At 57.4% G+C, this 15,762-nt stretch overlaps 1 protein-coding gene across 1 annotated transcript; it reads left to right on the forward strand.

Moving 5' to 3' along the window:
• The first annotated feature begins 3,408 nt into the window (after positions 1 to 3,408).
• Positions 3,409 to 15,519, forward strand: HCRTR1 (hypocretin receptor 1). The gene is made up of 8 exons (XM_047793005.1): positions 3,409 to 3,579; positions 4,737 to 5,074; positions 5,257 to 5,435; positions 6,554 to 6,797; positions 7,149 to 7,264; positions 9,250 to 9,476; positions 11,087 to 11,208; positions 12,844 to 15,519. Exons 2-8 carry the CDS (start codon positions 4,876 to 4,878, stop codon positions 13,032 to 13,034), a joined length of 1,278 nt encoding a protein of 425 aa, XP_047648961.1. The 5' UTR covers positions 3,409 to 3,579; positions 4,737 to 4,875; the 3' UTR covers positions 13,035 to 15,519.
• The last annotated feature ends 243 nt before the right edge of the window (positions 15,520 to 15,762 follow it).

Below are 15,762 nucleotides of genomic sequence, written 5' to 3' on the forward strand. Positions count from 1 at the left end.
CATTTCCATTACTCTGGTCCTAGCCAGACAGAGGTTTCTGTAAGTCACACTGGAATTGGGAGGGGAGGGGAGGGGAAGTAGCACCTGGGGCCAGCACCCAGGCTGACACTTGAAGATGGATGTGACAGGGACCTGGGGCTCAGAAGCTCAGGATTAGATCAGCAAGGCTGAGGCTGGCTGGTTCCAGGAAAGAGGTCATGTGGCCATGGCTGACTGGCAGCTCGAGCACAGCAAAGGCTTCAGGCTGGCCCTCCCTGGGAGGAGGAAGCACCAGCCGGAGAGCCCAGCCTAGAGATGGAGGATACGAGATCGCTGGGTCCCTACCCCGGGGCACAGGTCCCAGAAGACAGTGCTATTGAGCCCAAGGACCAAAGCACAGCAGCTCCTTGTGGGTTTCCTGGAGCATCACTGGCCCCCTTGGGGCCCCAGGGCTTTCTCGGAGCATACCCCCCAGGGTATAGCCACAGGGATCAAATAACTTGCCTCTCCCATCCTCAGGCCATGGCCAGTGGAGCCAGACTCAGGACCAGCAAGACCAGGGACCCAGAGGCTCCTGCCTGGTCAGGGTCTGATGGGGACGAACAAAGATCTGTTTCAGGGTAGAAGGAACGACTCAGGATCCCTTGTCCTGGGGAGCAGCCATCTCTGGGATACCAAGGGATACAGAGGACTTTGGTATTTGAGAATCCCTCTCTTTTTTTTTTTGTCTTTTTTCTATTTTTTATGTCCGCACCCATGGCACATGGAGGTTCCTAGGCTAGGAGTTGCAGCTGCTGGCCTAAGCCACAGCCACAGCAACGCCAGATCTGAGCCCCATCTGCGACCTATGCTGAGGCTTGCGGCAATGCTGGATCCTTAAACCCCCAAATGAGGCCAGGGATAGAACCAGCATCCTCATGGATACTTGTCGTGTTCTTAACCCTCTGAGCCACGATGGGAACTCCCTGAGATCCCTCTTAAGGGGAGATGGGACTGGCTCCATGAAACTGGATATTGTGGATGTGGGGGTGGAGTTTCAGCCTGATTCCTCCCCCACACAGACACATGCACCCTCTTATAATGATTTTGGGGGACCTGGGGAGCCCCTTGCAGGGTGTCTGGAAGGCCCTGAATCACAGCATTTTAAGCTCTGGGCTGGATTCTAAGCCTGGGCTGTGGGGGCTCAGCTGGTGCCCACTGCCCACACAGGCACAGAGGGGTCTGTACCTTCCCTATCACCAGCTGTACCTTGTTTGCTGCAGCTGTCATTTGATTGTCCCTGCATGATCTGCCTCTCATCCCCACATGTGCTGCAGCCCCCTCCCCAGCCCCTACCTAGCAAACAGTCACAGCTCTAGAAGGGCGGGCGTTCATGTGGGGGATTAGATGAGTCATTGCAGTGGGGGCAGGCGTACCAAGTTCCATGTACGCACACTCCAGAGCCATGGACACAAAGGCACACCACACTCACGTGCCCACACTCACCGGGGAACGCACTGGGAGGACAATGCTAGGCAAAGCCACAATCGCATATTCAGACACACAGAGAGACACCCTCCAACACACACACACACACACACACACACACACACACACACACATACACACACTCCTCATAGACATAAACACCAGTACACAGAGACAAATCAAGACCCATACACCATACAGACACAACCCATCCAGGGTGACCCCCAGGTCATCAACCCAGATCCCGTCCCTTATACACAAGCACACTCAGAGAAACACACACACACACACACACACACACACTGGATCCCCCAGACACACACTCACAGCCCTTACTTCTAAATACAGACACGCACACACACACGTCCACTCATCCATTCGCCTACCTTTGCCAGCACCTGGGGAGGGAGGCAGGACAGAGCGTTGGTACCACACTGATGCAGGTCAGAACGTTGGCACCACACGGAGGCTCTAACCCATCACCCACTGTGTGGATGCCACCCAGGGACAGAGTTCTGCCCTAGGGTCAGTGTCAGTCCCTCTTCCTGCTCTAGACAAGGTGAAGGAGGTCACTGACCCATCCCCTGTGCTGCCCCAGCTTCCTTCCCATACATTCTATGCCTAATGGTGCATCCTCAGCTCCTTTGAAAAAAAGGCTTTGGCTGCACCAGGGAAGATGGAGGTTACATCTCAGGAATCACCTCCCAGAAGGGAAGGGGTGTGGATCTCTGAGGGTGAGAGAGGAGCCTGAATCTGTTGGATTAGGAAGGTCCCATTCCGAGACAGAGGATGGCCAGGGTGATGGCTAGATGCCCAGAAGGTGACCCTTCATCCGCCTGTGACTCCCGGAAGGCACAACCTCACAGCTTTGCCCCTGTCATTTCCTCTGCCTGGAATCCTCCCCGCAGGGCTTCCTTCTCATTCTCTAGGTGTCTGTGCTCCTGTTCCAGGAAGCCAGTCCTGACGCCCTGGCTGAATCAACCTTTCCTTCTCTGCCCCATAGCCCCTGGGCCCCCTGGCAGCTCTCCTCACACTATCAGGACTTGACCAGCTGTGAGCCCGCTTCCCTCCAGCTAGTCTGGATGCCTCTGTCTGGTGAAGGAGGAGGGTAGACCTGGAGAAGTGTGCAGGTTTGAATCCTAGCTTGGCCTCTGCCGTGTGACCTTGGGCAAGTCACTGAACCATATGAGCCCAGGGTCAGCACCTGTGAAATGGGGATGGTAACAGCTGCCTCACTGGTTGATGTGAAGATTAAATGAGATCATGCGTGGCAGCTGTAGTATTCGAGCTCATTGCCTGGCACACAGCTTAGAAAATGTTCGTGAATTCATCAGCCCTCTGGCACCCCTCTTCCTACCCCCACCTACTGTCCCTGTGTTGGGAGGGAGGAAAGTAGGTATGAACAGAAAGGACTGGGGAGCAGATAGAATCGGAGGCTGCGAGATGGGCGAGAAGGGCCTTCTGGCATCGCGAGGAGCGAGCTGCTCCAGCAACAGCCAGAGCCTGGCTGGAGGCGGTGCGGGCGACGTTCTCTCACCCCGGTGACCCACCTGTGCCATCATCCTCGTCGGCTAGGTGAGGCAGCGGGGAGAGGTGGAGCTGGGATCCACTTCTGCACTGTGGCTCTGCGAAGCTGCCTGGAGCCCGCCGGGCACACAGTAGGTGCGCTCTGAACGCAGAGCAGTCGGAGGCATAAATGTTGAATGAATGAGAATCGGATGAATGAACGGATGGACACATGAATGGAGGTGAGATGGACGCGTGAGGTCGGGGGCTAGGAGGAACGCGCATCTCCCTCCGCCCTCCGGGTCTCTGGTCTCACGGCTGGGAGACCTGCAGCGGAGACCCGCTGGGGGCTCCCTCCCCGCCCTGCCCCTCCCGCCTCGCACCCCCCTCCCCGCCTCCCCGCGGCGCGCAGCCTGGCGGAGCCCGAGCCGAGCCACAGCCCGCGTTGGAGCCGGCGCTCGCGCCCAGCCGAGGGAGCCTCGGCAGCGCACCCTTGGGAGGGGGCTGCCCCGGCCCCCTCCCTCCGCCCCGGCCCCCAGAGACCGGCCTTCGGGGCGGGGAGGTGAAGTCACAGTGCAAGGTCGGGTGGGCGAGCAGCCGAGGACGCCGGGGTCCCGGAGCCAACAGGTGCGGGGCTTGGGGGACCCCCGGGCCTGGGGTGGGGGATTCCAGAGGACCCTTGGTGGGAGTCAAGACTCTCCGGAGATAACCTGGGTGCTGGGAAGCTGGGTCCCCAGCAGGCTCTGCCCTCCTCCCGACAGGCTCCTAAAAACCCCTCTCGCTCTCGCTCCCTCCACTGCAGCCCCCATAGCCCCCGAGGTGCAGGGAGGTCCTGCTGAGCAAGCGGGTCTCACTGGCGCTGGGTGGGGGGTTAGAGCCCCCTCTTCTTCCCCCAGAGGTCTCCAGGCATCCGTAACCCTTCTACACGCTTCCGGGGTCGTCCCTGCCCAGGGGCGGGAAGGAGGGGTCTGAGCAAGCAAGGAGGGGCGGGGTGGGGTGCGAGGCCGGATTTATGAATGGAGAGGGAGGCCTGAGCGCCGGCCCAGCGACCCCTGGCGGCCGCCAGGGCTCATCGCGGCCGCGCGATTCAAATGGGGACTAGCGTGGGTGGGAGACTGACCCGCCCAGCCGCTGGGCCTGGAGCCCTCCCCTCGCATTCAGGGAGGTTGTCAGTTTCTCCTTGCACCTCCACCGTGTGTGTGTGTGTGTGTGTGTGTGTGTGTGTGTGTGTGTGTCCCCACGGGGGAGGATCTGGCAGGTCTTGTAGGCAGGGCCTGGGTCTCTAAAAGCATACCATTTTTCAGGCCTCTGAAATGAGAGAACATTTGCAATCTGGTGGCTTCCTCCCCAGTCCGTGGTGTTTGGTGGACTGACAGCCCTGGAACAGTAGCTTTGTGTCCTTGAGCAAGGGCCTCAACCTTTCTGAACTTCTAACTCTGCACAGCAGGGCTCTTAATATTGGTAACGGCAATGGACACTGGCTGGGCAGCTGGCTTCCGGTGCCAGTCTCCAGATAAAGTACTAGGCATACATTAGAGCTCATTACTCCTCACCGCAGCCCTGTGAGGCAGGTTCAGTTTTACTCCATGAAACAGATGGGGAAACTGAGGCTGAGAAGGGCAAATAAGTTACCCAACTGGTATGTAATTTGGATGCGAAGCAGATCAGTTTTTCTCCATCGATTTCAGGCTCACCATATCCCCACATGGCTGCGAAATTAAGAAGGAGCTTATCTGCAAATTGCCTGACACCCTCCCTAATGTTCCCTTCCTTCCTTCCTTCAGAAGGTTTTGGGCTGGGACCCCAAAGGCCTGAGTGCAAGATTCAGGGACCCCCGAGGCAAGTGGGCTAAGGCCTGGTCCCAGTGCTCCCTGGTCTCAGGAGAGCCCAGGATGCCCATCAGCTGCAGCAGCTCCTGAGCTCATGGAGCCCTCAGCCACCCCAGGGCCCCAGATGGGGGTCCCCACAGGTGTTGGAGATCCGTCCCTGGTGCCGCCGGACTACGAAGAGGAGTTTCTCAGCTACCTATGGCGCGATTATCTGTACCCGAAGCAGTATGAGTGGGTTCTCATTGCAGCCTACGTGGCTGTGTTCCTCGTGGCCCTGGTGGGCAACACGCTGGGTAGGTGTCTGGGTCTCTGTGGTGCTTCTGCTGGGGATGGGGAGGCATTGCGGGTCTTGCTTCTCGTCCCCTCCCCCCAGTCCCTACTGGGTAGTGTGGGGTAAGGGTCTCTCTGATGCAACCCAGCTAGACTGGGTGTGACGCTGCCACCCGCCTCATCTTTTCCTGGCCCCACCCTGCAGTCTGCCTAGCTGTGTGGCGGAACCACCACATGAGAACGGTCACCAACTACTTCATCGTCAACCTGTCCCTAGCAGATGTGCTGGTGACAGCCATTTGCCTGCCCGCCAGCCTCTTGGTAGACATCACGGAATCCTGGCTCTTCGGCCACGCCCTCTGCAAGGTCATCCCCTATCTACAGGTGAGCCCTGCCTGGGTCCCCCTCGTGATCACCCTCTCACACCAAGTACAGAAACTATGGCCTCGCGCAGTCTCAGTGATCCTCTGACTCGCCTTTCAGACCGGACGCCGTGGCTCAGTACCTCGGCAGTGTCACACTCTATTGTCAGCAAGGGCAGACCACCAGGCCTGATGCTCAAGGACACAGACACAGCCCCACATCCTCGTACAGAGGTCCCCTCTAGGTCACACCCACAGACATACAGCCATGTGCAGACACATGGACGGGCATCTCCAGGTCCACGGGCACACAGAGGAGGAGAGAGGCTCAGGCTCACCGTGTCAGAGTCCTGTGCCTGCTCCTTCATCCCAGGGGGGCCAGACCTGAGGGGGCCTGCTGGAAAGAGCCTCCCCTCACCCCCTGCCGTGGTGGGAATCAGGATGTCCAGGGGGATTGGTGGGGTGAAAGGAGGGCTGGCAGAGGCCGGGGTCGCATCCCTCAACCCTCTCCCTCTATCCCAGAGGGCAGGGGCACTCCTGGAGCCAGTGCCCACCTATACCTCAGGCCTCCCAGAATGAGGCCCCTTCCCTGATAGCCTGGGGAAGGGCTGGGCTCCCAGGAAGGGCAGAGGGAAATGCCTCTTGGGTTTACCCTTCTTTTGAGGTTTTCCAGTCAATCGAGTAACTCTAAGAATAAAGCCAGGCCGGTGAGGAAATTCACTTTAGGCACATTATTTAACCTTTCTGTGCCTCAGCTTCCTCCCCTGTGCCACGGGGGTAAGAGTCCCCATCTCAAGGGGTTGTTGTGAGGATAATGAGAACAGTCCCTGGTATGTAGTTATTTCCAAAAGTGTTGCTTATTTATAGCAGGGAGCACCTACTATGTGCCAGGTCTGGAGCTGGACATTCTCCATCCCTAATTTCACTTATTCTCACAAGAATCCTATCTGGTAGTTGATCTATTCCCACGACGCAGATGAAGCTCAGAGAGGGTAAGTGATCTGCCCAAATCTACACAGCAATAAGTGGTGGAGTCAGGATTTGCACTGCACCTGGCTGCCTGGTGTTTCTGGGCTGCGAGCTCCATCACTCACCCCACGTGGTCTCCTAAAGGACTGCCTTCGTGTCCCCACCGAGCAGGCCGTGTCTGTGTCAGTGGCAGTGCTGACTCTCAGCTTCATCGCCCTGGACCGCTGGTATGCCATCTGCCACCCTCTGCTGTTCAAGAGCACTGCCCGGCGTGCCCGGGGCTCCATCCTGGGCATCTGGGCGGTGTCGCTGGCTGTCATGGTGCCCCAGGCTGCCGTCATGGAATGCAGCAGCGTGCTGCCTGAACTAGCCAACCGCACCCGGCTCTTCTCTGTCTGCGATGAACGCTGGGCAGGTAATGGTGGCATCCCCGAAGTGGGCACCTCTGGGGCACAAACCCCCAGGGCAGACATCTATCAGGGCACTTTGGGGGCGGGCCCTCCCAGGGTGGGACATACCCTAGAGCAGGCATCTATCAGGGGTGTCTTCAGGGTGGGTACCTCCTCCAGTGTAGACATCTGCCAGCATCCCCTCCAGGATGGACACACACCCTGAGCTGGGCAACGCTAGGGTTTCTCTGCCATGGTGCCTGAATGGGGCTCAGCTGCTCACATTGGCCCAAGTCAGGGCAGGGTGGCATTGCAAGGTAGGGCAGGCTGGGGGCTCCCACATTGGACCCAACCCTTGTCTCTCTTGGCACCTATAGATGACCTCTATCCCAAGATCTACCACAGTTGCTTCTTCATCGTCACCTACCTGGCCCCGCTGGGCCTCATGGCCATGGCCTACTTCCAGATCTTCCGCAAGCTCTGGGGCCGCCAGGTGAGGCCCACTCTGGTGTTACTGTCTGGGCTGGGAGGGGACAGGGCTACGGGTCTGAGGGAGTAGACAATCCTCTGTCTTCCAGAACAAGCCATCCTGGCTGCAGCCAGAAAGAGGCAGGGCCCAGGGACCTGTCGCACTCAAGGCCCAAATTGCTGGTGCCGCCCTAGAACCAAATAGTCAGCATTCGAACCTCAGTAGCTTCCAGCTGTTGTCCCAGGCCCTCCCAGCTCGTCCTACATCCTCTTCAACATCCTGCGTGATTCCCACCTTCGCAGATGAGAAAACTGAGACCCAGAGACCCAATCCCTGAGCAGTGAAGATCGGGGACCGACATCTGGGTCTACGGGCTTCCAAGCCTCAGTTCAGGGCCGCCACGACGATAGCGCCTCCGTGGTGCTTCCCAAAAGTAGACACTTTGCTTGCAGTGTCTTTGCAACTGTCTAAGCACAGAACCAGCATTACCCACTTTATGAATGCTGAGTGAGGGCAACCATCTTTTTTGTGTGTGTGTCTTTTTTAGGGCCACACCCGCGGCGTATGGAGGTTCCCAGGCCTCGGGGTCCAACTGGAGCTGTAACCACCAGTCTACGCCAGAGCCACAACAATGCAGGATCCGAGCCACGGCTGTGACCTACACCACAGCTCACGGGAATGCCGGATCCTTAACCCACTGAGCGGGGCCAGGGATTAAACCTACGTCCTCATGGATACTAGTTAGGCTCATTAACCCCTGAGCCACGACAGGAAGTCCAAGGGCAACCATCTGCCACAGCCAATGAATGGCAGAACCTTCTGGTTCCAGGGCCTTGCTTCTTTCCTCTGTTACAAACTGACCAGAGCAGGTTTTGTGGGGGTTTGGGCCAGGGGAGGGAGTGCTCAGAGGCCCTTGGCACTGGTGGGAGTGAGCGCTGGATCAGTGCCTGGGCAGGGGACGAGGCTGGCCAGAATGCCAGCAGCCGAGCAGTTCAGCAACACTTGCCATCTGCTCCTCGCGGTCCCCTAGTCAAGATGGGAGGAGTCAATATCCTTAACTAACAGGAAAGCCAAGGCTCAGAAAAGAAAAGTGAGTTGACCAAGGTCAATGGCTGAGCTGGCCCTAGCCCCCAAGTTTCCCAAACCTAGCCCTGGGCCCTTCTGTTGGGGTGATTCAGGGGTCCAGGGTGGGAGAGGCTTGAGGATATCCAGCAGCCTGGCACCATCATAGGCCTATGGGCACCGACCCAGGCTGGGACCTGTACTCTGAGGCCCAGGCCATTCCATGCTGCCTGCTTGCTCACCCTTTGCTCAAGCTTCCCCAGGTCAGGAGCTGGCCAGGGGGAGGCATGATTCATCACCCACCCTACCCCCAAGGATGTAAGTGGCGATTTAAGGAAGATAGGGGTGGGGGGCAGGAGTTCCCGTCATGGCTCAGTGGTTAACGAATCCAACTAGGAACTATGAGGTTATGGGTTCGATCCCTGGCCTTGCTCAGTGGGCTAAGGATCTGGCGTTGCCGTGAGCTGTGGTGTAGGTTGCAGACGTGGCTCAGATCCCGCGTTGCTGTGGCTCTGGCGCAGGCCAACGGGTACAGCTCTGATTAAACCCCTAGCCTGGGAACCTCCATATGCCAAGGGTGCAGCCCTAGGAAAGGCAAAAAGACAGAAAAAAAAAAGGAAGGGGGGTAGCTTGGAGGATGGTCAGGCCCCAGACTGTGACCCTGGGGACTTGTCAAGGGTCCCCTACCTCATCTATAACTAAGGGCCAATAATACCTTCCCAAGAGGCATGTTGTGGGTGACATCACAATAAGATGGAGAATGGAAGTGCCCTCAAGTCGAGTGCTGGGCTTTATCATGAACACTAGGTTCCTTCCCACCGCAAGGGTTTGTTCCCCTGCCCACCTCCACCCTGTCCCAGGGTCCAGCCCGGAGCAGGCCCAGCAAAGCAGACTGACCCACCCAAGGGGCTGGACCCACCACTGCTGTTTGTGTGTGTGCTGGACAGATCCCTGGTACCACCTCAGCCCTGGTGAGGAACTGGAAGCGGCCCTCGGACCAGTTGGAGGACCAGGGGCAGGGCCCGGGTACAGAGCCCCCCCCTCGGGCCCGTGCCTTCCTGGCCGAGGTGAAGCAGATGCGGGCTCGGAGGAAGACGGCCAAGATGCTGATGGTGGTGCTGCTGGTCTTTGCCCTCTGCTACCTGCCCATCAGCGTCCTCAATGTCCTCAAGAGGTGAGAACACGTGGGGTGTGGCTGGGGGTGGGGCGAGGTGGCAGGTGCAAGGAAGGTGCTCTCTCTGCTCTGGAGAAAGACCTGGCGCCACCGCAGCATCCACCGTGTGACTTAGGGCCAGTCGTGTTTCTTCTCTGAGCCTCAATCACCTTCTCTGCAAAATGTGAACAATAACTGGCCTGCCTCCTAGGGCTACTGTGAAAATTCTCTCTGCGATTCACTCGAGCCTCAGATTGTAGGGGCTGGGAACAGAGTGAACAAGTGCACAGGATACCGTCTTGCCTTCATGGAGGTGACCTCTAGTGGGAGAGAGAATGGATGGATATTAGTGTCAGCCAGTGATAACTGCTACGAAGAGAAGTAAGAGGGGAAAAGGCAGAGAGAGTGACAGTGACAGGTTGGTGGGGTTTTTTTTAACCTTTTTATTTTTTTAATATTTATTTATGTATTATCTTTTTAGGGCCACACCCACAGCATACGGAGGTTCCCAGGCTAGGGGTCAAATCAGAGCTGTAGCCATTGGCCTGTGCCACAGCCACAGCAACGCCATATCTGAGCCCCGTGTGTGACCTACACCAGAGCTCACAGCAACGCCAGATCCTTACCCCACTGAGCAAAGCCAGGGATAGAACCCCACGTTGTCATGGATACTAGTCGGGTTCGTTACTGTTGAGCCATGATGGGAACTCCTTAATCTTTTGTTTTAGATGTAATGGTTTAGAGAAAAAAAAAAAAAAAAAGCCTCTCTAAGGAAGTGGCATTTGGGAGAAACTTGAAGGAAGGGAGAGACCATGCCCATAGGTGTCTGGAAGAACAGCAAGTTTGCCATGGGGTACAGGGCAGGACCGAGGGCTATTTGGCAAGAGACAATCTCATTGTGAGTTTGTGCTTGGCCACCTCCTGGCTGTGTGAGCTTGGCTCTATCACTTTACTTCTCTGAACCTCAGTTTCCCTATTTGAAAAATGGATGATGTCTATGACTCATGCTGCTGTGAGGATGGACGATGATGTGGAGGGGGCAGTTCCTGTTGTGGCTCCGCGGGTTAAGGACCCAAAGTTGTCTCTGTGAGGATGCAGGTTCAATCCTTAGCCTGGCTCAGTGGGTTAAGGATCCAGCATTGCCGTAAGCTGCCACTTAGATTGCACATGTGGCTCTGATCCGGTGTTGCTGTGAGCTGTGGCGTAGGTTGCAGCTGCAGCTCCTATTTGACCCCTGGCCCAAGAATTTCCACATACAGCAGGTGTGGCCCTAAAAAGAAAAAAAAAATAATAAAGTTGGGGGAGGCCCAGGGTATCGATAGCCTGTGACTGAGTGGAGGTATCCTGGTCCCTGTGCCTAGGCCCACTCTGGTCATAACCCCAAACTGTGGTCAGGACTCCAGATCCAGAGGCCCAGGAAAAGTCCCCCTACCCCGGGGGGACGGAAGAGGCAGTGGGACTCCTGTACTTTATAGCCATTCACAGGCTATGTGACCTTCGTCAACTCATCTTCCTTTTCTGAGCCTTGGTTTTCCTGTCTCTTAGATGAGGGTAATGACCCCCCCGCCCAATGCAAACACACGGACACAAACCTCTACCCCATTTCTGAGTGTCTCGTCCCCCTGTCCTAGGGTGTTCGGGATGTTCCGCCAAGCCAGTGACCGGGAAGCCGTCTACGCCTGCTTCACCTTCTCCCACTGGCTGGTGTATGCCAACAGCGCCGCCAACCCCATCATCTACAACTTCCTCAGTGGTGAGTGGGCTGGGAGGCACAGGGACTGAAGGGGGCAACAATCCCCAGGACAACAGTCTCCCCACCTCCTATCCAGGCCGAATAAAGCCTGGCAGGGAAGGAGACACCTGCTCCCCCACCCCTCGGGGATCAGGGATCGGGACTCTGCTCTGGGACCTCCCACTAGGGGGCGGGGCACGGCTTGGCCCCGCCCGGAAGCCCTGGCCTATGTGGGAGACAGGCCACACTCCCAACAGGGGCCAGAGAAAGGTGACTGGTACCAGGACCCAGTTTTGCCAATTATGCAGACCAGTGAGAGGGTGGGAGGGCAGGGGCTAGGCCAGCTCACGTCCACTCCTGCCTGGTGCATGCACAGCAGGACTGCCAATCAGCCAGCCTGGTCCACACAGGCTCCATCTAAGAAGATAACTGCATAATTGAGGCATCAGGGAGAAGGGAGGGCCACCGGGAGAGGCAGCCCAGGGCCAGGGAGCAGCTTTCCCACACGCAGCTAGATACTTACTGGCAGAGTGGCCAGAATTTAGGGGGCTACCCCTGAATCCACCTGCCTCTAATGCCAGCCCTCTCGCTCTCCCCTCTGCAAGTCCAGGCATCCCTGGTCCCCTGCCCCCAGCCTGGGCCTCCTCTCTGGGCTGTCCCACAGTCCCCACCCCCTCCCAGCACCTCCCAGTCTCAAGGTGGAAAGGCCCCCAGCCCAGACCTCTGACTCGGCCAGGCCTTAGAGAACCGACAATATGATTGTTTGAGCCTGGGCACCATCTTTGCAAAAAGGCTGAAAGGTTAAAGAAGAGGCTGGGGTCGGTATGGTAAACCCTCACTGAGAGTAGAGAGTAACTCCACACAGGCGAGCCTGCTGGTTTCCAGATGGGAGGAGAGAACAGATGAGAGGTGGTGGAGAACGTGTTTGCTCTGCATTTATTGAATGCCTACTGTGTACCTGGCCCTCTCCTGGGCTCCGGAGAGGCTTATGGGGTGATGAAACATGGTTATTCACTTGCAGCCAGAATCCGTTTCGCGGTGTCCTCTGGTTGTGCAGGTGACCGTAGTGGTCCCTCCTTCCCCATGTTCCACCCCTTTAAGCGGAGGGCTCTGGAATTAGAGCGGGGTCCAATTTCTAGCTGGTGACCTTGGGCGAGCCACTGCACCTCTGTGTGTCTCCCCTGTGGAGTGAGGATAGAGGACTCCAGCCTCTCTGACTTTTGGGGGGACAAGCTCAGGCACCCGGCACAGGGCCTTGTGTGAGGGCTGCTGCCATTTTCATCACCTGGGGGCAGAGATGGGTTAAGCCTAGCCACAGATGGTGAGCCCTGAGCCCTGCCACCTACACCCAATGAGGGCAGAGGTGGCCTGGGCCCCTGAGCCAGACACCATGCTTTGAGCCGGGCTCAGAGCCAGAGCGCAGTCAAGGAATCAGATGAAAATTGCATTTCTCCTTGGGAACCGGCTCCAGAGCCTCTGTCCTCACTCTCTTTGGCAGTGACGAGGTCGCCTTGGGGCTCTCTCCAGCCCAGCTCTGCCCCTCCCTCCGCCCCCTCACAGGCAGCTTGGCTGGAGCTGCGTGGGTGTCCCTGGGCCCAAGGCCCTTTCCTGCCGCATCCGTCTCCTTATGGCTGTGTCTCCTGTCTCTCAACCAAGGCAAATTCCGGGAGCAGTTTAAGGCTGCCTTCTCCTGCTGCCTGCCTGGCCTGGGTCCCTGCGGCTCCCTGAAGGCCCCCAGCCCTCGCTCCTCTGCCAGCCACAAGTCCTTGTCCTTGCAGAGCCGGTGCTCCGTCTCCAAAATCTCAGAGCACGTGGTGCTCACCAGCGTCACCACGGTGCTGCCCTGAGTGAGGGCCATCCCGGTGGCTCCAGGAGGTGCAAACTGTTCCCTGCCTGGGCTGCTTTTCCGGCTCCTGGGGGACCCACCCCCGCTCCTGTAGAAAGACTGCTGGATGCAGTGCGAGACCGGGGCCGCACATCTGGTTTTCTGCCTGCTGAACGCTGGGCAGTGTCACTTCCCTTCTCTGAGCTGTGTTGCCTAAGCGGGATTGATGTGAGGATTAAGCATGCTTACGAAAGTGGAAAGCTCTTTGCAAACTGTAAAGTGAAATGAACAAGATTATCCCTGTATTCCTGTCGCTTGGCCATACCCCACAGTACCATCCATCCTGTCATCTTTCCAGAGCTTGACCTTCCTCCCAAAGACCCCCCCTTACCCAATTACAGGTCTTCCCCAGAGTCTGCTATAAGGGTCCCAGTGGGCATTTCCATCTGGTCCAGGGGCTCCCTGAAGTCCAGGCTGCGCTTGGCCAGCCGCTCCTTGAGGCCAGTGTGAACTAGTCTGAGCCCCATCCTCACTGCATGCCAAGCGCACACACCGTAAACTAGACCCCGTAGGTTTGGGGGTGTGATAAGACACTCTCCGTGGGGCCATTTGGCATGGAGGCCAGAGGCCTGAAGCAACTGTAATTAATAGCCTGGCACTGAATGTTCCCTTTCCTTGCCACTGCACAAAATCTGTGCTTCTTAGGAGTGAGAAGGTGGGAGGCTGGGGGAGCGGAGAGACAAGGCAGCGCTGGCATGCAGCGATCTTCTGACCGCTCCCACCTCTCCTCCCTGACACACGAGGTCCCAGATGGCCACCGGCCAGGCCTCAGAGCGCACCCGCTGCTGCCCCCTCACGCACCGCAGACCCTCTGATGCCAGGACCTCGATCCTGGCCACATGTGTCTGTTCACGGGCCAGCGGCCTACGGAAGGTAAGGGGGTAGGGTGGGCGGACAGCAGCGCTAACAGATTGATTGAGTGTTATCTTCACCTTCTTGGAAATCAGGGCTGGCATTTATTTTCTATGAACTCACAGGATGAAAAGAGAAAGCCAGAGACTTGGCTAGACGTGCCCCGTCTGCCACCAAGATGATTAGAGGGCTGCCGGAGGCCCTGCTCCTTGCTGCCAGAGCGGGAGGTAGAACGCAGGCTGAAGGGCTCTCTGCTGGGAGGAGCGGGAGACGTCCATCTGGCAGAGGCCGGTTCGGCCGTGCGCCGCTCTGCTTAACCTGATTAATGACCTCGCCTGTCCAGAAGTGGGGCAAAACCCAGCTCCTGTCAGGGGCCCAGCCCAGGACTGCTTTGGCGCCCCTCCTCGCAGGCAGAGCAGGTGGAGGGAGTGGTCCGAGCACACCATCCCGCCCTCTCTCCAGGTGACTCGCCAGCCAAGCTCACATGAACATTTCCACCGAGGTGCGGTGGCTGCCAGACCGGCCGGGCTGTCCCACCCACGCCCCACGCCTGCTCCCAGCTTTATCCAGTTCGTAGCAGGCATGGAGGGGCAGCGTGCAGAATGAGGTGTGAGGGGTGGCCCCCAAGCTCGGGATCAACCATGCCCACAAGGCCGAACCCAGGTCCTGGACACCTTGGGGCAATAGACTACGACCAGCACTGTTCTAGACACGGGTTTCCGTAGACACTTGGCTCAGTGGGAATTAAAAAACAACAGCAGTTTCCCTAATGGCGGCAGTTCTGCTCTCTTCTTTGCTGGTTGAACCCAGCACCCTGGTGGCCTCAGGCCCCCATTTTGGGGGACTTGGTGAACTGGAGAAAATTCAGGGGAGATGAAAGCCCTGGTGAATGCACCAGGGGAGGTGGCTTCCCCAGGATGCCAAGAGGAGTGATGCTTAGTGAAGAGCTTCTGAAGGCCTGGGATGATCCAGCCTGAGGGAACCTGGGGCAGGTTCCAGTTACGAGGAGGGCCGCGTGCAGAAAGGGGTGATATATGTGCTGGGTGGCCCAAGAGAGACAATCTTAGGCAGCGGGTGGCATTTTCAAGGTGGCAGGATTTGGAATCCACCTCAGAAATTCCTACCAGTCAAGGAGGAAATGGGCTGCCTGGAAAGGCACGGAGTTATCTGTCACGGGAGGCTGGCAAGCGGAGGCCATTATCACAGCGGGGAGATGGAGGGGAGTCTAGCTCCGAATGGGGCTGGCCTCTGGGAGCTGGATTCCATCTGATTCCAGCACGCTCACATGACAGTGTCCCAGAGAACAGGGCTGAACTGGCTCAGCCCCACATGCCTGCTGGCCTCACTGAGCTGCTTCCCAAACAAGCAGGGAGGAAAGCCCCGCTTTCTTATCTCCATCCCCAAAGCAAAAGGATTAGCTCACCGTTACCCATCGTAAGGTCCCCCAAGCAAATCAAAACGTCTGGTGTCTTGGCTTTGGATTGAAATTCTGTCGGATTACTACAAATGTTTGGTATAGACTGGTTATTATGCTCATCTCAAGATCCAGCTGGCAGTACAGATGTCTGTGATTAATAAAAATGGGGGGAAAGTTATGACTTCATAAATGCAGTTTGTCTGGAAGATAAAACTAGGGCTTGAGATAATAAAAAGGCCTTGCTGTGAAAAGGCTGGAGTGACTGCTTGTAGCCCAGGATGCCAGTCCTAAAACTGCTATAAAACACACAGCCAGCATCTTGGACTGGGCCTGGCAGGCCCCTAGGCCAAGCTTTACCCCGGCAAGGGAGAGCAGCTCCACAGAGGCGGTGATGCCCTGAGCTTCTGCTTTGTGCATGGCA

This window comes from Phacochoerus africanus, chromosome 8 (genome assembly GCF_016906955.1).
Source record: "Phacochoerus africanus isolate WHEZ1 chromosome 8, ROS_Pafr_v1, whole genome shotgun sequence".
NCBI classification, from domain to species: Eukaryota; Metazoa; Chordata; class Mammalia; order Artiodactyla; family Suidae; genus Phacochoerus; species Phacochoerus africanus.